Consider the following 23188-nt stretch of genomic DNA (forward strand, 5'->3'; position numbering starts at 1 on the left):
TACACACACAATAAATTCATGGCTCCTTATCACCTGGAGCAAATACAAAATTCTGTTTGGTATTCAAAGTCCTTCACAGCTTGACTTCCTCCTGCCTTCTTTCTATACCTTCTCTCCTCTCCTCACTTTTCAAGGCAGTGACACTAACCTCCTGCTATTCCATGAATAAGACACTCCATTTTATTATTCTGGGTATTTCCAGGTTGTCCCTCATCTTTGGAATATTCTGTTTCCTAGTTTCCTTTAAGCCCTAGCTAAAATCATATCTTCTAGAAGTCTTTCATAATATTTAATGCTAGAGCCTTTCCTCTATTGATTATCTTCAATTTATTCTGTAAATCTTATTTATATTATTCTCCCCAATTATGTGTAAAAGCAATTTTAATCTTTTTTTTCCCTTCAAATTTTGAGTTCCAAATTCTCTCCATCTCTCTCTTCATTGAGAAGGCAAGTAATTTGACGTAGGTTATACATGTGTAGTCATACAAAACACACTTCTGTGTGTCACTTTATAAAAGAAAACTCAAAAAACCCAAGAGAAATAAGGAAAGCAAAGAAAAAGTATTTTTGATCTACACTTTCTCTAGACATGTGTAGTGTGCTTTCTAGAGTCCCCAAGTTGGGGTGACAAAATGTACCATTGCTTTCTAGAGCCCCAAGTTGGGGCGACAAAATGTACCATTGCTTTCTAGAGCCCTCATGGTAGGGTGCCAAAATATGCCGTCTGGACTAGCTCTGGAGGACCTCCTTGGTCTTAGTGGAGGAGTGAAGGAGGCAAGAGACCCACGAGGATGGTCAAAGATGGAGTGCGTTTATTTCAAGTCCTCTCAGTCCTTAAATCCTTAGTAGGAATACTATAGCACACTGAGCATGTGCCAGTTTTAGAACCATTACATCATCATATCACACTATGCAAGTGCTAACTATAAGCACTCTGCTATTGATAAATAAATGCCTCTCTTTACTGTAAGTATCCCTTGCTTCAAGTGGTATACAGGTAATCACGCCCTTCCTGACTTCTCAGGAAGGGTGAGAGGCACCAAAGGGAGATGAGGAGGCAAATCAGACATTGTTATCAGATTCCCTCTAAGCTGATGGGTCTTATATCTTACCCATAGCTCCCCCACTGTCTGCGGCCCTCTATAGACATGTACAGTACCTTTCATATTGCTGAGAATAGCCAAATTATTCAAAGTAGATCATCATTCAATATAGCTTAATGTTCTCGTGGTCTGTTTATTTCATTTTATCAGTTCATGTAATTCTTTCCATGTTTTTCTGAGGGCACCTGTTTATTTTTTTAACTTAATAATATTGTATTTTTTCCAAATACATGTAAAGAGTTTTCAATATTCATTTTTGTAAGATTCTACATTCCAGATTTTTTCTCTCTCTTCCCTTTCCCCCCAAGACAGCAAGCAATCTGAATAGATAATACCTGTATAATAATTTTAAACATTTCCATGATAATCATGTTGTGAAAGAAAAATCAGAACAAAAAGGAAAAGCCACACTGCTCATCATTTCTTAAAGCACAATAATATCCCATCAGAATCATATAAACCACCTTGTTTAGCCATTCCCCAATTATGAATATACCCTCAATTTCCAATTATTTGTGACCACTAAAAGAGCTGTTATAACTAAATTTTGTACAAATAGGTACTTTTCCTTTGTGTGTGTGTATGTGTGTTTTAATCTCTTTAGGATAAATACCTAATAGTGGTTTTTCTTTTTCTTTTGTTGAGGTAATTGGGGTTAAATGATTTGCCCAGGGTCACACAACTAGGAAGTGTTAAGTGTCTAAGGGCAGATTTGAACTCCGGTCCTCCTGATTTCAGGGCTGGTGCTCTGTCCACTGTGCTATCTAACTGCCCCGATTTTTCTTGTGTATGCATGTATTTATAGCCCTTAAGTTAGTTGGACAGATTGCTGTCCAGAATTTCACCAAGAGTAATTAGTGTTTTAATTTTCCCATGTCTCCTCTAATAGTTGTCATTTTTCTTTTTTGTCATATTAGTCATTGACAAGTGTGAGGTAGTGGCTGAGAGTTGTTTTAATTTTCTCTCATACAAAGTGATTTAGAGCATTTTTTTAATGTGACTATAGTTTTGATTGAAAACTACCTGTTCATATCCTTTTGATCATTTTTCAACTGAGAAATGGCTCTTATTTCTATAAATTAGACTCTGTTTTCTATGTTTGAAAATGAATTCTTTACTAGAAAGTCATTTTAAAATTGTTTTCACAGTGATGATTTCCAACTATGTATTTACTTCTATCCTATTTTTCCATTTGTCCTCTTTCTCCTTTTACTCTATCCATTCTCAAGTGTTTTGCTTTTGACTTTGACCTTCCCCAAACTGCTTTCTTTTTTACTAGCTCCCCTTCACTTCTCTTCCTCTTCCTACTTTCCTGTATGGTGTTAGATTACTACACACAATTTGAATGTGTATATTATTCCTTCTTTGAGTCAAATCTGATGAGAATAAGGTTCATATATTCTATTCACTTTTTCCATTTTCCTATCCACTGTAAAATCTCTTTCAAGCCTCTTCTATGTCACATAATTTATCCCATTCTGTCTTTCTCTTTCCCCTTCTCCTAGTGAATTCTTTCTCATCTCTTTTTATTTTTTTTTTAAATAACCATACTATCACATTCAACTCACATCTCTGCTCTTTATGTATACTCCTAACTGTCTTAATGAGGAAAATTTTAGGAGTTAAAGATATCATTTCCCCATGTAAGAATATAAACAGTTTAACCTCAGATTCCTTGTAATTTCTCTTTTCTGTGTACATTTTTAATGTTTCTTTTGAATCTTGTGTTTAAAAGTCAAATTTTCTGTTTAGCACTGGTCTTTTTATCAGGAATGCTTATAAGTCCTCTATTTCATGAATCTCCATTTTTTTCCCTAAAAGATTATACTCAGTTTTGGTGGGTATTTGATTCACAATTATGATCCTAACTCTTTTGTCCTATAGAATATAACTCTCTGATTCTCTAATGTAGAGACTGCAAAATCTTATGTTATCCTGACTGGCTTCATGATACTTGAATTGTTTCTTTTTTGGCTATTTTTGCAATTTTTCCCCTTAATCTGGGAGATCTTGAATTTGAATACTATGCCTGGCAGTTTTCATTTTGGGATCTCTTTCAGTAGATGATTGGTAGAGTCTTTCAATGTCTATTTTATCCTCTGGTTCTAGAATATCAGGACATTTTCCTTAATGAGTTCTTTAAAGATGATTCTTTTTCTTTTGTCATGACTTTCAATAATTCTTAAATTATCTCTCCTGGATCTATTTTCTAGGTCAGTTGGTTTTTTCCAGAGATATTCCACATTTTCTTCTAATTTTTCATTAAAATTTTTTTCTTTGATTATTTCTTGATGTCTCATAGTCTTAGCTCCCACTTGCCTAATTCTAATAAGCATTTAAGGAATTATTTTCTTTGGTGAGCTTTTTGAACCTCCTTTTTCATTTGGCTGATTCTGTTTTTCAAGGCATTCTTCTCTTCATTAAATTTTTGTCTCTTTTACTATTTGGCCTATACTGTTTTAAAAGATGTTTTCTTTTATTTTTGTGCCTTTTTTACCAAGCTGTTGACAATTTTATCATTGTTTTCTTATATCACTCGCATTTTTCTTTCTAGTTTTTCCTTGATTTTTAAAATCCTTTTTGAGCTCTTCCATGGCCTGAAACCAATTCATATCTATATAGATATAGATATATATATATTTTTTGAGGCTTTAGATGCAGGAACTTTGACTTTGTCTTCTGAATGTGTATTTTGATCTTGTCACCAAAGTAACTTTTTGTGGTCACAACTTTTTTCTGTTACTTGCTTGTTTTTCTGTCTATTTCTTGACTTTAACTCAGTGCTAAAGTAGAACTCTGCTTCCCAAATGAAGGGGACACTGTCCTAAACAGCAGATTTTTTTGTGCAGCTGTTTTCAGAGGTATCTAGGGAGCTGTGAGTTTTTGACTACTCCAAGATGGTAAAGGTTACTATTGTTCTGTATCATGCATTGCTTTTAAACAACCACAGGCACTCTTTTCAACCTTGGAGCTGTGTAGCCAGTTCCCCACTCACCTGCACACAAGCTCTGCTGTGCTAGTGCTCCTCACACTGGGACTAAAACGCAGAACTGGGAACTAGATCCAAGTATAGGCGATTTTGCCCCAGGTGCCAGCAAAGCAATCCCTGTAAATCTCTGACCCATCATCTGATCCCATCACCATTTGTGGGTTAGAGGTCTGAAAACTGCCTGATTCATTCATTCAACCTGAGGCCTGCTCCTGTTTTGCTGGGGCCTGATCTGCACTTGTACAACCTGTTCTGGACTACACTCCTCTCTCACCATGGTGCAACAGACTTTTCCTGCTCATCTAAATTGCCGGGTTAGAAAATGTTTCACATCATCTTTTTATGGGTTCTGCTGCTATAGAATTTGTTTAGTCATTATTGAAGAGCATTTGAAGGAGTTTGGGGGAGCTCAGGGAGTTTCTGCCTTTTTTCTGCCAGCTGGGCTCTGTCTCTCCTATAAATCTTGTTTGCTCGTAGTGGGTTTCATGTTATCTCCCCTGTTAAATTGAGCTCCCTGAGACACAGTTTTGTGCCTTTATTTGTATCCCCAGTACTTATTCAGTGTCTGGTATGTGATAGGTGCTTAATAAATGTTTAGTGACCAATTCAGCAGTTGCTCAGAACAAGGAAAGCCTTGGTCCTTAGCCACAAAGCATTTGTACATTTATTTTAAAGGCAGGGTAGACAGACATAGCTCTTTAGCTTTTTAGTTTATTACATAAGATTTTTTTTTGCCTTTTCAATTAGCTGTGTAGCTGTAAGGAATTTTTTTCCCCCCCATAGGCTTTGATTACTACCTCTTTTAAAATATAAGACTTAAATTTAAAAAGAAAACTTTTCCAACCTCCAAGACCAAAACTGCCATCTTGACCTCAATTGGGAGATACAGGGAGATGACATGTTCCTGATGGCAGATCCATCAACATTGCTAGGAAATTAGGCTAGCATCATTTTCGTAGGTAATGAAAGACAGAGCTTACTTTAAAAACTTTAAAAGTTATCATGATAGTTATTAAGTCCAGTTGGCTAAAAGATGTTTTTCCAGAAGATAGTTTCCAGTGGTAACTAGCTCAAAAATTATCGCCCCCCCTCCCCCCCCCCCCACCTTGTTCCAAAATCAGTGTGGAAAAAACAAAAACTCCCAAGTACAATCAAATCCAGAATTTTGTTTCTCTGCTTGGTGCAAATAGTGAGACAAGACCATTGCAAATAGGGTTGGATTGCTGTCCTGCCTAAGGCATACCCACAGGGCTGCACCATTTGTTGGCCCTCTTATTCCTCTGGAGATTGAAATACACAGTTGTTAAGTGGGAGGTGAATGCTATTAGCAGAGCTCAGCAGCCCTGCTTTGTGGTCTTCCATTGTCCTATTTAGGATGTTCAGTCTTAGCCTCTATCCTTGTGACAAGCAGAAAGCAGGATTTTTGAAACATTTTACCTTAACCTTATTTGGGCCTTAGTTTATTTCTCAAATGGAGGTAATGATATAGATCCAACTACATTGGATAAGAAGAGTTTAAGGGAATTACTAATAAGGCGATATTTAAATCACGAGATGGCAATAAGTGATATTTGGATTGTGTCCTTTGAATCCTCTCTGGAAATGCCCTAGTCATTATTAACTATCATAACATTGTTCTTGGGACAAATACATTAAAAGTTAGCTTTGGCTGTGCATATGAAAAATATCCCCATTGATTCTACAGTGATTGGTTCTACCAAGTTCTAGTTTGTAGTATTAGAACTCTCAATCTCTGTTCACAAGTCTGCAACAAATTGGGTATTTCCAGTTCCCAACCAACAGCAAGGGGAAGTGATCTGTGATCAAATGTCTTGTCTTTGGAGAATAGGAGTTTATGATTTTTTTCCTAGTAGTACTATCACTTTCCTTCCTGTGTTTTAGGCCTGTGTGCCCTAAACCCTATTACCTTTAATGGAGTATTTTGTAACTGACAGTTTTCTGATCAATATAATACCCTTATTCTAAATGCAAGGTTTCCATCTGAAAACAGTTCTGGGAAAGCATCAGCTACTCCTGTGTATAAGACATGACCTTTAGGAGAGTTTATGGCTTTCTCACCACCTCCCCCCCCACCCCCACCCCCCATCAGACACAATCAGTTTTCCTTTAGTTTCTTGAAAAGTGATAGCCTCTCTAACCCATTATCCCCTAAATAAACCACAACTCAGAGGTTATACACAAAGTGCTGCTTTTTCCATGAAAAGGTAAAGAGAAAATGGAACTCTTGCCTAATGATCTATTGTTTTTCCAGGAAACAGCAAGTGCCATTTATCAGGAAAATATAATTAGCATCATGTTTCTTTAAAGAAAGTTTCTTTTAAAAGATGATAACTACTGAGAAAAGATCTGGGGCTCTCCCCTCCCCCCTTTCATTCTTCCCACTGCCAAGTTTAAATTTAGACTTTTAGACCATCCTATAAAAAGTATCAAGAAAAATGGGAGCATTTTCCATGTTTTCATAGAAGGCAGGCCTGACTCTCTTCCTCTAACAGTTATAATAATGATTGAGTCTCTTAAACTGTTTTTCTTCATTCTATTCACATTTTCATTAATGGAACCTCACCATGATTAGTTTATGAGGTAGCTGTCACTAGTGTAGAGTAATGAATGAGTTTCACGAGTCCCATAAAGCATTTATGAATTGCTTTTATGTCACCACTAATGTTTCCTAAATACATTACTAGTTCCTTTTACCCATAGGAAATCTTGTAATACATGCTTTTTTTTTTTTTTTTTTTTTTTTTTTGGTAACCAAATGCCATTTCCTTTGATTTTTAAGGAAGACGACTCTGGCCTAGGTCAAACCCTGAGAAGGAATCTAGCTCATTTGTCAAGCATTCTGTGAATTCAAAGAAAAAAGCCATGGTTTTCATAGCATTATTAAAGCATTTTCATCTCTCTTCTGATCTTCACATTAACCTGAAATGGAGGAGTATTATTCTCATTTAATAGTATAGTGATTTGAGAGCTGGCTTCAAAATCAGCAGAATCTAGGTTCAAATCCTGCTTGTGACATGCTGGCTATGTCACCATGGCCAATCACTCAATCTGCTTATTCCAAACTTGAATCATAGTGCCCTAGATAGCTTTTAAAAAGATAAGCTGCAAAAAAAGCCTGCAACCTAAATTGTAAGAAATTTCCTCACACAAAAATTTCCTCTACCAATTAAAGGATAACTGCATTCGTAAACAGATGAAAAGAAAACAAATTTGAATTATGGAGAAGTACATGGGATCACAGCAGCAGCTAGATGGGACACTGGGCTTGGAATCAGGAAGACTTATTTTCATGAGTTCAAATCGGGCCTCAGACACTGTGTAACTCGAAGCAAGTCTTTTCCTGTTCCTCATCTGTATAATGGGCGGGAGAAAGAAATGGCAAACTGCTTCAATATCTTTGCCAAGAAAATCCCAAATGGAGTCACAAGAGAGTTGAGCGCAAATTCAACAACATGGGATTGTAGACATAGAGACCTTAGAGCCATCAAATTCATTTCCCTATTTGTATGGACCAGGAAGCTGAGGCTGAGACATTCTGATTTATAAGTCAAAAAACTGTCTGCAGCAGAATTTGAACTCAAAGCTTCCTTATTCCCAACCTTTTTTTTTTATCTGTTGTACCACCTAGCTGTTCTAGTTAAAGTAGAGGACTTGACTAAGTACACAGTGACTTCATGGCAAAGTAGGAAGAAGCCATATTCTTTCCATTTTAACAGATTGCCTTCCACCATTCATGCTTTTCAATCTTGAGCTTTCTTATTATGGGAGGGAAAGTTTTGGGGAGGTGAGAAAATTTGAGAATGGATAAAAATTCACAATTATTTCATAAATAATTTATAATAACTTGGTTAAAAACTAAATTGACCAGCCATAAAATAAGATGAAAAGATTCCTTTGGCAATACTGCGGGGGACATTTATTATGAACTCCTGAGAGTTTATTTAACCTTTTAATAAAAACCAATTTTCTATAATCTCCTTTCTGTGACCTGTTTTAAAATAAACAAGGATTGGTAGAAGACTTCAGGGTCACAGGGCCTAGCACCATATCCTTAGAATTAAACTTAACAAGTCTTTTTCATTACTAGGAATTCCTTTTATTTAGAACTTCCCAACCCTAGAGGTTCAAAAATTGAGTCTTGCTGACATTCTGCTTGTCATCTTCCAGGGAACCTCTAACCCATTTTTTTGGGATTATGTACAAATCTTATCTGTTTGGTCACATCCTGAGCTTGCTACCTAAAGATATGGAGATAAGAGTTAAAAGAAGAGAGGCTATTATGGATGTGGGTAATGTGAGACAGAACCATCTCTACCAATACTTCTTCCCAAGTCATATAAGTTGTAGAATAGTCTTGCCTGTGCTTGACTTTGCTAGAGGAAGCTCAGTCTCAGAGAGGCATTTAAATAGGTATAATGATAGGTATAAAACTGAAATAAAAACATTAAGAAACAATAAGGCCAGTTTTATTTTACAACACAGTCATGAGGTAGTTAAGTTAGGAAAACAGGAAAATCATTAGAAAAAGCTCTCTGGACTTAATTCATTCACAGCACATCTTATGCTGGGTGAAATGACCTGGAAACCAAATTATTCATTCCCACGCCCAGGAAAAAAGTCAAACCAAGTGCAAACCAAGTCAGCAAGAGAAACTTGCTGAAGCCTAGCACTAGGAATGTATGGACATATGCTTATCCCCATTTTCACAAAATGGTCTAGCAGATTTCAGAACTAATAAGACTTTATTTTTTATAAAAATGTCTTTTTTTCAGAAAGGCCCCCTTTGTTCCATTTTCCCACGAGATGAAAATCACTTGAGTTCTTGGATTCAATCTGGCTACTTAGAAACACTCTTCTTGGGCAATATGATTTTTTTCCACCGGCGTAAAAGCACTCGGTACTTTTCAGATTGAGTTTTCTCTTCTGACACTTTTCTCAGGACAATTCGCATAGCTGTCTCTGTTTCTGAATCTTTATCCTCTCCAATGATAAGATCCAGTGTATCACCCACTTTCACCTGAAAATTTAAAAGTGACTACTGTGATATTTTGGAAAATAGACACTGGCTTATAAAACACTCCATTTGAATTTGATTTGTTTTTTACTAGCTAGAAATTCAGCTGGTATTGACAGCACAGCAGTGATCATCTTCCTAGAATGCAAGAGAGGATTTGGAGTATATACAGAAAGCCTCATTTCTCTTCTGAGGCTGCTTGGCACTAATCTTTTGCTTGCCACTGATCTGCACTACATTTTCCTCAGCCATAAAAAAGACCGGACTATACATGACTACACATGTCCCTCACAGCTCTAAATGGATGATCTTATGATTCATTGTAGAAGGAAGGTCAAGCTCAAATAGCTTGCTGCTTGTTGAGCTTTTTGACAAGTCTTTGGGGATTATACCATCCACTCTTCTGGCATGTTCCAAAGGGCTCACCTAGGAGGTAAATACTCAAGTACAAGTTTGTACTAGGAAAGAGCACAGGAGCTCTTTGCAAGCTATTTCTGCACCACTGTGACCACCTACCTTGCAAAGCAAAGTTAGGGTTCAACATTTTTTGTTGGTTTGGTTGTTGTGAAAACCCATAGTCATCCTATCAGAGATTATTTTCTTGGAGAAATGGAAAGAAACAACATGTCCCCAGCTAGCCCTAGAAAGAAAGGAGCCGAACATGTTGCCTCAAAGTAATTATGTAAAAACAAACCCCAGTGATGGCAGTGTGAGAAAGAATTCTGGGTTTAGAATTAGAGGGCCTGAGTTCAAATTCTAGCTCTTCTACTAACTGTGATGTTTAGTCACTGGACCTTAGATTTTTCTATATAAAATGACTGGAATGCACAGATATTTACATGGTTAACTCACTCTGTCCTACAGGTCAAAAATAAGAAATGTAGTTCAATTATCTTATTTTTACCTTCCTGTATATTAGCTCTTAATATCCTTTAGAACAGAAAAACTTGAGTTCAGATGCTACCTTAGATATTTATTAGCTGTATGATTGTGTGGATCACTTAACACATATGGGCTTTAGTTTTCTCATCTGTAAAATGAGAGTGAACTCATTGACTTCTAAGGTCTTACCTTCTGCAAGAAGGCTTTTTCAGTTCTCTTTAATATTATTACTCTCTCTCTGAAACTAGCTCCATTGTGTACACATACACACACACACACACACACACTTTCTCTTTTTCTCCAAGGTATAAATAATGCATGTGTGCATGTATACATACATAATACATATACATACAAAATGTGAATGTGTATGTATATATACATATACAGTTGTCTGCATATTGTCTTTCATTAGATTGTGAAAGTTCTTTGACAGCAAGAACTGTTTGCCTTTATAATCCCAGTTTTCTTAGCACAGTGTGTAGCATACAGTAAACACTTAATAAATGCTAGTAGACTGACCTGACTTCCAGCTCTGACAGACTAAAAGTGCCACACTGAGATTCACCCCATGGACCACTTTGCCCAAATGCCATCCCTCCAATGCAAGCATCAAAGACTCTTTGTTTGAAATGAAAAACTGGGGAATCAAAACAACTTGGTACAGTTGTATTCAGATCTGGTAGCCAATGCATGCATGATGCACAAAATTTGTAAACCTATCAATTTAGTCATCCCCATACTGAAAAGAAGGAAAAAATATTCTCCAGGATACTTATCCCCTAGTGGGGAGACTTAGACCCTCCATAGAACAGGAGCCCAAATAAGTGAGCTGGATCAGTTTTAAGGAATTATAAAACCTGTACACAATTGTCTTATAATTTAATATTGTTACCCAATGTCCAGCTTTCTGGAGGGAAAGGAGAATAAGTATATAAAGGCAATAAACAATGAACCATGTTCTGTCTCATGAGAAAAGAATAAATTATCATGCTTATGTAGCACTTTGTAAGGTTTAATAATGCTTTCTTCTGGAGCAGCTAGGTGGCTCAGTGGATAGAGTACCACCTCTGAAGTCTGGAGGATCTGAGTTCAAATGTGTCCTCAGACACTTAACACTTCCTAGCTATGTGACCCTGGACAAGTCAATTAACCCCAACTGCCTCAGCAAAAATAAAAAAGGAAAAAAAAATAATGCTTTCCTCATAAGAAGCTTGACATTACTTACTTATAATCTAGAGCCACCTCTGAGGTAGAAAGTCGGAGTATAATTACCCTCATTTTACATCGGAGGAAAGGTTTAGGTAACAGATATACACAGCTAATAAACATTGGAGTTCAAAAGTGAACCCTGATTTGACATTAAGGTCAGTACCACATAATATTATCATGCACCCTAGACTGAATTCTTCCTCGGTTTCATTCAGGGGAAGAAAGGACAATATCTTTGATGCTTTTCTGATCTCGTTTTAGGTTCACATAATAATAACTGCTTATCTAAGAAACCTAGAAGACATAAGGGCAGATAGAGTTTGGCAGAGCACTACTATATAAAGTTAGCCTATATTCTGTACAAAGTTACTAACTCCATAGATCAACATTTGAAAAGCACTTCATTTTCAGCACATAGAAAAGTTTTTTGCTGGCTCTGCTACACTAGAGTAGAGCTACAATGCTGAACAAGGGATTGGCCAGGAACGGTGGCTAGGCAGGGGCAACCTTCTGGGGCATTCAGATGATTATTTTCTGTTCCCTGTTCTCCCTGAGTATCTAGGGTCCATGGAGGAAAACCTGGTCTGACATCTTTACAAAGCAGAGTAGGCTTAGATCAGTGGTTCTAACCATCTACATTTCAAATCTCCACTTAGTTATACTGTTACTATGACTACCAGACTTCCTAGTAACAAGGCAGGCCAGCCTCTCAGGCAGCAGAATGTTAATCCTGCCCCCATCCTCCACTGACCCCCAAGAGAAATCTGGAAAGCAGTGAGACAACATAAAACTGAAGATGGGCTGGTGAAGAAGCAATTAGGCAGTAGTTAACAATACATCATAGCAAGGAGAAAAAAGAGATGGTGTTGGGAGTGAAGCGATAGCCAGGCTGGATGCAATCTTTTTTTTTTTTTTCTTTATATTCTGGGAACATTGTATATAGAATAATACGATAGTTATTACAACCGAGGAAGTCACTGGACTAATTTCAAGGCAAAAAAGCAAAGCTACAAATGCTCAGCCCAATTTCTGAATGAATGACCAATTTGCTAAAAATTTTGCAATTCATATCAGAAGTAATTGACTGACATGAGCTCCCCCACTGTCAAAATCTGGTCAAAGAAGAGTTTACTTGATTGAAAGCCAGGAGCTATGAAACTAGGAAGAAAAGGGAAGAAATGAACACGTTTTCCTTCTATACTATCTGACAGTCTCCAAACAAGGGTCATACTCATGAATGCCCAGAATTATCAAGACAATGCTCTCAGAAGCCAATTTGGCATGAATCATTCTGAAATAAAAAGGGAATTATGATGTAAAATAAAAAATACTTCTTAGCTGTTTTTCCCAGAATTCCTGGGATCCCTACTAAATTCTTACCTGAAAAAATGATTCTGGCTTTCAAAGGAAGCTTCTACAGTAACAGGTGCCCTCTGAAATTCACATGCTTACAGCTTATGCAAAGTAGTTCCTTTAGGGCACTGAAAGCATTAGTCATATATGTTTCACACCATAGGAAAAAAAAAAACATGACTCTAAAATATCTATTAAACATATTTAATTTTTTAAAGTTTTTAATCTAATATTATTTTTAAAAGATTCAAAGTCTTTACTGTCCTTTACCTACACTTTCATCTATTTTCTTTCCACTCTCTGTCTGAAATTAGAGTCCTTTTTGTGTGTGTTATGAACTCCTTTAGCAGTTAGTTTCAAGAATAGTTACTTAAATTTGTGAAAACAAAAAATTTTCAAATGCCAGGTTAAGAGTCCCCTATCCAAACCATAGCTCCTTTTCTTTCAAGAGTTATCTCAATTCTGACATCCTCCTGAATCCTTAATGACTTCAACCTTTTTTCCTCTAAATTCTCAAAACTCCCACAGCACTGCTTATCAGTACCACCTTTGGTCAAACCCAATTTTGGTACTGCCTTGTATTGTTCCAATGATTGCAAGTTCATTGAAAGCAAAGGCTTTGTCGTGCTCATATTCTGTTTTCTACAGGACCTAGCACTGAGCTAGTGCAATTGTTTAACTGATTACTAAACAGAACACTGGCTCTTTGATATGAAGCCAAAGAAACCTTCAAATAAAGACCAACCTACACTGCTATTTGGGATGTGTTACTGTGAAAGAAGCAAAATGGATCAGTCAGTGGATCAGGGATTTAGTTAATGGATTGTCCTGGTTTCTGATTTTGATTTCCAATAGAATAAAAAAAAAGAGATGAACCATCAAAATGACAGCTGAGACTCTTGAAAGGTAAACTGTTTAATATGATCTTTGTCTTTCATACCCACCAAAACTTTCTAAGGATCACTGGTTCTGGCCTGGAATAGATAAAATAAAATAGTACTCATGTACAATCAGGGGAATGAATGGAGGATTTGAGATGAAAGGAGTGCTATCAGTTCAGAATTGGCCTTCTCTCTGACAAATGTATTTCAATGTCAATTTAAATTTAAACAACTCACCGTTCTGCTTTTTTTCCATAATTTTTCTCCATTCAGTCTGAGTTCACCTTTGTAGAATGCATCTTCTATTTTACTTTATGGGGAAAAATGAGAGAATAATGTTCTAGAGTAATATTTTTTATTTACAGTAGTTAATAGGCCTGTTAGAGAATACATTCTACCTGCAACTTGAGAGGAACATTATAATAGTGAACAAAATGACTGGAGGCCCAAACTGATAGTCCATATTGAATGTGATGGGGCATCAAGGGTTAATTCCATGTGTTTTTAAAATACCAAAGACCATTTCCGAATCAGTGAATTGATGCACAGATGTCACACTGCCCTTTTGTTGCCAACTAGTACTCTAAGGAGCCCAATCTTGACACATATTAAGGTTATTGTCTAGAGCTGGAACCTCTATGGGGAACTTGTCTTCAAAGTTAATGTGCCTTTGATTATCAGCTTCATCAACTAAGAGTAGCCCAAATTGGTGGGGTCCTCCACCCCCCACCAAGAATTATTATATTCTTTTTCATCATATTTTTTTTTTTGCTCTAAGAGGAAATCAGAAGCAGTACGTACAGTGAGTGCCATCTACAAACCCCACAGCTGTACTGCAATTAAACAGCTGTTAAATAGGCATTTCCCATGTTTATCTCATCCTACTGAAATTTATGTTAGCAACTGGATTAAAAGAAGACACAAAATATTAGCTCATTTTCATCTTTAAAAAAAAAAAAAGACTTAAACAATAAACAAGGGTTCTCCCCTCTCCCCTTTTTGTTGTTGTTTTTCCTGTTCTCTACGATTTGATTTATGTAAACTAAGTAGCAGATATTCCTGTGGCAGAGAGAGAACCCATTTTAGGAAGGCCATCAGATTTTAGAATAGAGAAAACAGGGATCATTCTGACTGGCCAGAAGAGAATCAGGTCACTATGTGCTAATGGGAGTCCCTGGCACTGATTGCCAGAAGCTCCAATAAATTCTGTATCCAGATATGAGCAGAAGATGCATGAAGGACTGAAAAACTAAACAATTCTCTATATATACACAGGATGTCAGGCAAATTGCACACTTGAATAAACAAGGTAATAAGGTGACAGAGAAAAGTGACACCCAATAAACTCAATTATGGAGAATACAGAGCTTTAAAGTTATCAGCCTAAAGAGACTCTTCACTTTTTTATAGTTAGCTAAGCAAGAGGTTACCAAAAAACATTAATGACTCTCTAAAAATAGTTTAAAAATCAATTTGTGTGAGTTTAACTATCCTATGCCCTACCTTTCTCCATGGATCCAAAAGTAGCTAGAGGCCAAAATTAACTTTTTTTTTTCATCCTTAACAATATGGCAAAGTGGAAAGAGTTTTGATCTAAGAGGTAGAAGACCTAAGTTCTGTTCTAAGTTTTCTGAAAATCTAACTATGAGGCTGTTTCTAAACCTTGATTTCTCTACTTGTAAAATGGTTACTGGATAAGATGGCCTCCTGGGAACTTTCCAATTCTGAAATTCTATTCTATTACTCTTTGCTGTTAATCATGTAAGGCAGACATTTGAATGTTTGTAAAGCTAAACTATATCAACTAATATTAAAAAGTAACTAATGGTTAGTACCATCACACATTTTCCAAACTTACTTTCTTGCAAGATCCAGACCCGTTTTTAAGATGACATCATAACGAAAAGAGGGAACAACTTTCTCCAGATCCTTATAATCTTTTACTACATTGGGGTTATCATCAAATTCATCTTCCTGCTCACTCCTCTCTCCCCAATCTTCATCGTCATCATCGTCATCATCGTCGGTTTTCTGCAAAGTCTTTTTACTGGTCTTTTTAGATCCTGTGTTGCTTTTGAGTCTTATGGAAAAGAGTGAAATGCACTCTGGAGATATTAAAAGCCCTGGGAGTTTCACAGAGGAAATGCCGTGGAAGAACAGTGTTCTATAATTTGATGTGTTTAACCGATAACTAGAAGAATTTATGTACTGACTCCAAGAGGTACAGGGTTTATGAGTGAGAGGTGTCCCCCAGAGTCCAATCCAGGCATTTGGTTTTCTTAAAGCACGGATAGGCAATCTGAGACTAGTCATAGCACACATCACCTGAAACAGACATTAAATCAGATACATTTTTCCAAATGTGGCACTACTGAAGTTGCAAAACATAAAAAATTCATACTATAGATCCCCCATCTCCTTTTCTTAAGTTGAATTTAATTCTTTCCTACAGCTAGAGAATATGATTCAAGTGAGTGGGCATGCTCCCCACACTCAATGTAATTAAGTCATTTATTCACAATAGACTTGGTTCTACTTCAGGAAGAGAATTAGCTGTGGGAATAGTGGCCAATCATGCCAATAAGCACAATTACTGGTCTTAATAATTCTTTTAAAAAGTTGGAAAATTGTGTGCGTAACAGAAAATTTTTAGGAAAATTCTCATATAACTAGTGTTCTTGATTATGCTGAGATATGACACCAAAGATTTGTGAAATCCAAAGGCAATTCTCAACTTTCCCTCACTTCAGCCTCCTTCCTTTTCCCAAACCAAATTAACTAATCTAGCCAAATAGCTCTGAATTTCACTTCCTCCTCTTCCCTTAGCATTTTTATCTTGTCTTACCTCATAGAAAATGGGTAATAAGAATGAATAGAAGGGACTTTGGACTCTGAATAGATCACCAGAAGCAAGATCCCTTCTCTAAGCCATAGCAAAAAAATAAAAATTTAAATCAGGAAACTTGGGCTTATACCCCAAAGAGATACTAAAGATGAGAAAGGGACCTGTATGTGCCAAAATGTTTGTGGCAGCCCTATTTGTAGTGGCTAGAAGCTGGAAAATGATTGGATGCCCATCAATTGGAGAATGGTTGAGTAAATTGTGGTATATGAATGATATGGAATATTATTTTTCTGTAAGAAATGACCAGCAGACATTGATGCATTGTTGGTGGAGTTGTGAACGAATCCAACCATTTTGGAGAGTAGTTTGGAACTATGCTCAAAAAGTTATCAAACTGTGCATACCCTTTGATCCAGCAGTGTTACTACTGGGATTATATCCCAAAGAGATTATAAAGAAGGGAAAGGACCCGTATGTCATAATGTTTGTGGCAGCCCTTTGTAGTGGTTAGAAAATGGAAACTGAATGGATGTCCATCAGTTGGAGAATGGCTGAATAAATTGTGGTATATGAAAATTATGGAATATTACTGTTCTGTAAGAAATGAAACAGGATGATTTCCCAGAAAGGCCTGGAGAGACTTCAATAACTGATGCTGAGTGAAATGAGCAGGACCAGGAGATCATTATATACTTCAACAATACTAGATGATGACCAGTTCTGATGGATCAGGCCATCCTCAGCAAACCAGATCAACCAAATCATTTCTAATGGAGCAGTAATGAACTGAACTAGCATACCAGAAAAAGAACTCTGGGAGATGACTAAAAACCATTACATTGAATTCTAATCCCTATATTTATGCACAATTGCATCTTTGATTTCCTTCACAAGCTAATTGTACAATAATTCAGAGTCTGATTCTTTTGTACAGCAAAATAATGTTTTGGTCATGTATACTTATTGTGTATCTAAGTTATATTTAATATATTTAACATCTACTGGTCATCCTGCCATTTAGGGAGGGGGGGTAAGAGGTGAAAAATTGGAACAAGAGGTTTGGCAATTGTTAATGCTGTAAAGTTACCCATGTATATATCCTGTAAATAAAAGGCTATTAAATTAAAAAAAAAAAAAAAAAAAAAAAAGAAATATTTGAACTGTTAAAAAAAAAAAAAAAAAAGAAAATGACCAGCAGGATGAATACAGAGAGGCTTGGAGAAACTTACATGAACTGATGCTAAGTGAAATGAGCAGAACCAGGAGATCATTATATACCTAACAACGATACTGTATGAGGATATATTCTGATGGAATCAATTGATCAAGGATGGATAGAAGCAACTACACCCAAAGAAAGAACACTGGGAAATGAATGTAAACTGTTTGCATTTTTGTCTTTCTTCCCAGGTTATTTTTACCTTCTGAATCCAATTCTTCCTGTGCAATAAGAGAACTTGTTCGGTTCTGCACACATACATTGTATCTAGGATACACTGTGACATATTTAACTTGTATAGGACTGCTTGCCATTTGGGGTAGGGGGTGGAGGGAGGGGAAAAGTCGGAACAGAAGTGAGTACAAGGGATAATGTTGTAAAAAAAAAAATTACCCAGGCATGGGCTGTGTCAATAAAAAGTTATAATAAAAAAAAATAAATTAAAAAAAAATCAGGAAACAAAAAGATAAATGGCTAAAGGAGGGCAATGTCAATGATATAAAATTTTCATACACTACCAAAGTGTGTCAAAGAACCCAATGTGTGCAAAACTGGTTTTAGAAACTAATTTCACAAGCATAAAACTCATACACCTTTTAAATGGCCAATAATTGGTACTTGAGTCTGAAAAAGTACTCTTTTGTAAAGGTTATACTTTACAATTGATATCCTTTAATAATGACTCTCATAGTTTATTATCTTTCCCCCCATTCATCTCACCATACAACACAAAGTGATCAACAACAACCATCCACAAATCTCACACAAAACTATTTAGTTAAGAGTTACTGTGACATGTCATGAGTCTCCATTTGCTACCATTTTTGGCCCTGATTTTTATGGGCATGATGGGACAGAAGAATACTAAACACATAACTTCCCCTTCTAGTGCTTTCAGGGTCCTCCCAGTCTACATCTATGTCTTATATAAGAAATAAAGCAGGCTCAAATTAGGGGCTGCTTTTCCAGAACAGTTCTAATTTAAAATACTCCCAAAAATATACTTCCTCTGATGTAAACAATTTATCAGGCAATGAAAGCCACACTGTCATATAGCACCCAGCTACAGGCCACAGACTCTTAATCACTTTTCAACTTGTAGTCTTAAGAGACTTGCCTGAGAAATTCAGAGATTAGGTGATTAGGGCAGGTTAAATAAATGAGACACTCAGCTTAGGTGATTTATCCAGCATATAGCTGATATGTCAGTGGTAAGACTTGAACCCAAGGATTCCCAACAGAGAGACTAGATCTCCATTTATTACAATAGGCTTTTTTAGCACTTCCAAAATCTACTTCCTTTCCCTCCCCAAATCACCAAGAAATGAAGACTTGGTTACTGAACTTCCTTTTCGGTGAAAGAATATATTTTTCTTAAGACCCCAAAGTATTTTATTAACTAAATGAGAAATTATCTGCAATTCAGGAGACAGGAAATATTGCTTACCTTGGATGAGGGGAAAGGGCAGTGACTTTGGAGTCATATACTATCTCTGATGCTTCCCTTTGTGACTTAGAGCAGATGACTTAACCTCCCTGGATCTGCTTCCTCATCTGTAAAATGAAGGGGGTGGATTAAATGGGCTCAGAGGTCTCTTCCATATGATGGTCTTCTAATAGAAGGCACAAACGCTTCCACTGCCAAAAATAATAAAAAACTTAATAAGAGCTAGTATTAATATAGAACTTCAAGGTTTACAAAGCACTTTACAAATATTTTCACACTCAATCTTCACAACAACTTTGGGTGGTAAACACTAATTATTCCCATTTTACAGATGAGGAAAATGAGGCAGATAGAAGATAAGTGACTTGCCATATATCTATTTTGTCTAGCTAAGGCCCTTAACATGTCAAACTTACAGCATGTTGTTGGGCATCAACCAGATGCATTTGTGGGATTCTTACCAAGTGGGGAATGATTAATGTCCTGGTTTTTTTTTTTTTTTTTTTTTTTTTGTCATTTTTGTTAATTCATTTCAACAAATTATTTTTTGTTTTCTGGCTTTTATGTGAAAAGACTGTAAGCCCCTGAGATTTAACGCTGGAAGAGATCTTAGAGATTAAACCCTTCATTTTACAGATGGGTAAACTAAGTATCAAAAAGTCACTTAGGTAGTAAACAGCAGAGCCATGATTAAAATCCAGAACCCCTGACCCCAAATCCAGAGCTTTCCCACTGCACAGAAAGGCTGTCCTGAAGGAAATCGGAGATGCTACACTGAGGCTGGGACTTAATAGATTTGGAGTTCAATTTAACTCGGCCAATATTTATGAAGTGACAACTCTATGTAAAATGCTGGGGATAGAAAAGTGTAATCTTACGGAAATCATTTGTCTTCTCTTGCTTAGTCTCATCTTAAAAACAAACAAATATAAAAACCAATGAGTTGATCTTCAGGTCAGGATTTTGAGTGAATAGCTTAAACTCAGAGAAACTCCACCTAGAGTAGATAATTCTAGGCATAAACAGGTGAAGCCCTTAGGGTGCTGACATGGCTGGGAAGGTGAAAGTGCCGCACCTCCTTCAACAAAAGCTCAAGCTTTGGTCCTTATGTCATTTATTTAATCCCAAGTAATAAATCCTTCCTTTTTGCAAACCCAGATCCTATCCAACTCTTCCCAAATTACTCTAGTTTAAAGATTACAATATCATAAAACTAATGCAGGAAAACAACTCAGAACCACCGCCTCTTATTCCCTAATTTCACAGAGGAATAAAAGGCCCAAGAAAACACAGATAGCCACTATCATATATGGGATTTGAATCCAGACCCTTGCACTCCAGAGACAGTCCAACTATTGGAATCTGTCTCAGAGCTCTCATAATTGGTCCCATGCCAGATTTCATTTAAATATAATATATTATCTCCTCTACCTGTTCCCAGTGTTCTATATTCCTTAAAAGTCAAGCCCAACAGCCCTTTTTGTAGTGGCTAGAAACTGGAAACTGAATGGATGTCCATCAGTTGGAGAATGGCTGAATAAATTGTGGTATATGAAAATTATGGAATATTACTGTTCTGTAAGAAATGACCAACAGGATGATTTCAGAAAGGCCTGGAGAGACTTACACGAACTGATGCTGAGTGAAATGAGCAGGACCAGGAGATCATTATATACTTCAACAACAATACTAGATGATGACCAGTTCTGATGGATCAGGCCATCCTCAGCAACGAGATCAACCAAATCATTTCTAATGGAAAGGAATGAACTGAACTAGCTATACCCAGAAAAAGAACTCTGGGAGATGACTAAAAACCATTACATTGAATTCCCAATCCCTATATTTATGCACACCTGCATTTTTGATTTCCTTCACAAGCTAATTGTACAATAATTCAGAGTCTGATTCTTTTTGTACAGCAAAATAATGTTTTGGTCATGTATACTTATTGTGTATCTAAGTTATATTTTAATATTTAACATCTACGGGTCATCCTGCCATCTAGGGGGGGGGGGGGGGGGGGTAAGAGGTGAAAAATTGGAACAAGAGGTTTGGCAATTGTTAATGCTGTAAAGTTACCCATGTATATATCCTGTAAATAAAAGGCTATTAAATTAAAAAAAAAAAAAGTCAAGCCCAAACCTGACAAAAGTCTTGTACCCACACTGGGGGGAGGAGGAGAGAAGTTAAGGAAGAAAGGAAGGAGGCTGGCAACAGACACCTAAGTAATCCCTATAGATTTCCACTGGTACAAGTATTTTAAACTCATTTTGTGTCATGGATCCTTTAAGCAGTTGGTGAAGCCTTCTCTGCAGAAAGTTTTTGGGTTTTTTTCCCCCTTTTTTTTTTCTAAGACAATTGGGCTTCAGTGACTTGCCCAAGGTCAGCCAGGAAGCGCATGATGTTAAAATTTAGAATTAAAAAGTTAAGAACTCCTTCTCAGAGAGTTCAAGGAATCATGGGAATCTATTCACTCCGCTCCCGATCCATAACGGTGGGGGAATCCTTGGCGTTAGAAAAGGAGCGGGGCTTCTCACTAACATTCACACAGCACCGCGAAGGGTTTGGAAGTGATGTACGTAGATTGACAGGATCCTCACAGAAGTTCTGGAAGGCGGGTGGCTAGCGTTATCCCCATTTCGCACGTGGGCAGACTGAGGCGACAGGTCAGGTGACCTGCCCGGGGTCACGGGCCGGCCTTAGGACACAGCCTTCCTCTCCCCAAGTCCCCAGGGCCGTGAGCGTTTGCGCGTGCGCATTTGTATTTTAAAGTTGGCAAGGAGCGTTTAAGCCACGAAAGCTGCCCGGGAGAAGGTCGCCAGAGCCAATTCCCCTTTTCCGGAGTCGGGAAGCGAGGCGGGGAGACAAGTGGCTCGCTCTGAGCCGCAGGGCTGCACAGAGCGGCTCCAGGGGACCGTAGCGCCTCATCGCCCTCCGGGGATCCTCCCGGGCCCCTCCCCCCCGGCTCGCGGAGCGCGGCCACCGCACCCGGCGCCTTCTCCCCAAGGTCAAGTGCAAAGGGAAAGCTGCCGCTCGGGCTCCGACGCACAGAGCGCGCCCCCCCCCCCCTCGGGGTCACCTCCCTCCCCTTACGCTCCCCTGCGGCCCCCACACCCCCGCGCGCAGGCGCCCACGCACGTGCCGGGCTCGTCCGCGGGGCGAGGAGGCCGGGGCGGGACGGGCAGCCTGCGCGCGGTGTCCGCAGGGGCGGGTTACCTCTGGGCGGGAAGGGGCGGGGAGCCCTTCCACTGCAGCCCGGGTCTGCTCTGACAGCCCCTTCCCCTTCCACCCCGTGCCGGCGCAGGGCGGCGAGGAGAGAGAGCGCGCGCGGGCTAGAGCGGCTGAGCCGCGACGGCGGAGCAGAGACCCCTGCTGGTGATGCGAGCTTGGAGGACTAGCCCCGGGGCGGCCCATGCTGGGCCCAGACTCCTCCCTCTCCCGGCCCGGCCCCGCCCCCGAGACCGCCCTTCCTCCTCTTGGCCCTCAGCCTCCGCCTTGTTCGCTTTCCCCCTCCCTAGTGAGTTCTCTCTTCCTGTCCTCGCTCTCCTTCCTCTCTTCTGCCTGTTTTCTCCCTCCCCCTTTCCCTGCCTCTTTCTCTCTCTTCTTCCTCCTTTTCTACTTATCCCTCTTCCTTTCTTCATATCTCCCCGTTCCTCTCTTTCTTATATTTCTTTACCCTTCCTTTTCCCTCCCCTCTGTCTCCTTTCTCGACTCTCTTCCCTTCCCCTCTATTCTTTCCTGCCTCCTTTTTTTCTCCCTCCTTCTTAGCCTCTTCTCTGCTCATTCTCCTGCTCCTTCAATTAGCCATTTACATTAAGTGCCTCCTATGTGCCAAGCACTCTGCTAAGCTCTGGGGTTACAAAAAGAGGCAAAAGAATTATTTAATCCCAAGTAATAAATCTTTCCTTTTTGCAAAAATTAAAAATAATTTTTACAATTAGGAGCTTACAATTAAATGAGAAAGCGTATAAATATATACAGAGTAAGCTATAGTTAGGATAAATAAGAAGTAGTTAAAAAGAAGGTACATCCTGGAATTAAGAGGGGCTAGAAGACAGGATTTTAAATGGAATTTTTCTTTTCCTTTCTTTCCTCTTCTTCCTTCTCTTTTCCTTTCTTCTTACTATTTTTTTACTTCTCTTTATGTCCCTCCTTTGTTCCTCTCCTTTTCCTTCCTGCTTTTCTTTTCCCTTCTTCCTCTTGCTCCTCTTTTTTCCCT

The 23188-nt window shown here is 38.2% G+C and overlaps 1 protein-coding gene across 3 annotated transcripts; it reads right to left on the reverse strand.

Moving 5' to 3' along the window:
• Positions 1–8557: 8557 nt before the first annotated feature.
• On the reverse strand, positions 8558–22300 carry MTRES1 (mitochondrial transcription rescue factor 1). Of its 3 annotated transcripts, none has more exons than XM_012549251.3 (5): positions 22186–22300; positions 18967–19073; positions 15314–15780; positions 13693–13765; positions 8558–9130 (listed from the first exon to the last, which is right to left on the reverse strand). In XM_012549251.3, exons 3-5 carry the CDS (start codon positions 15775–15777, stop codon positions 8951–8953), a joined length of 717 nt encoding a protein of 238 aa, XP_012404705.1. In that variant the 5' UTR covers positions 15778–15780; positions 18967–19073; positions 22186–22300; the 3' UTR covers positions 8558–8950. The 3 variants fall into 3 exon arrangements, with proteins under 3 accessions (XP_012404705.1, XP_012404706.1, XP_003769379.1); XM_012549252.3 differs by having other exon boundaries at positions 18967–19157; XM_003769331.4 differs by lacking the exon at positions 18967–19073.
• Between the last annotated feature and the right edge of the window lie 888 nt (positions 22301–23188).

The sequence above is a fragment of the Sarcophilus harrisii genome, chromosome 4, assembly GCF_902635505.1.
Source record: "Sarcophilus harrisii chromosome 4, mSarHar1.11, whole genome shotgun sequence".
Classification (NCBI taxonomy): domain Eukaryota; kingdom Metazoa; phylum Chordata; class Mammalia; order Dasyuromorphia; family Dasyuridae; genus Sarcophilus; species Sarcophilus harrisii.

Bases quoted from the DNA above. Each gene is read 5' to 3' on its own strand.
- MTRES1 (XM_003769331.4), bottom strand. From the start codon at position 15,777: ATGTGTGCTATGACTAGTCTCAGATTGCCTATCCGTGCTTTAAGAAAA. The intron at 13,766-15,313 runs GTAAGTTTGGAA...TTCCCCATAAAG, and splicing joins GGTCTGGATCTTGCAAGAAA to TAAAATAGAAGATGCATTCT. The intron at 9,131-13,692 runs GTGAGTTGTTTA...TTAAATTTTCAG, and splicing joins TATGGAAAAAAAGCAGAACG to GTGAAAGTGGGTGATACACT.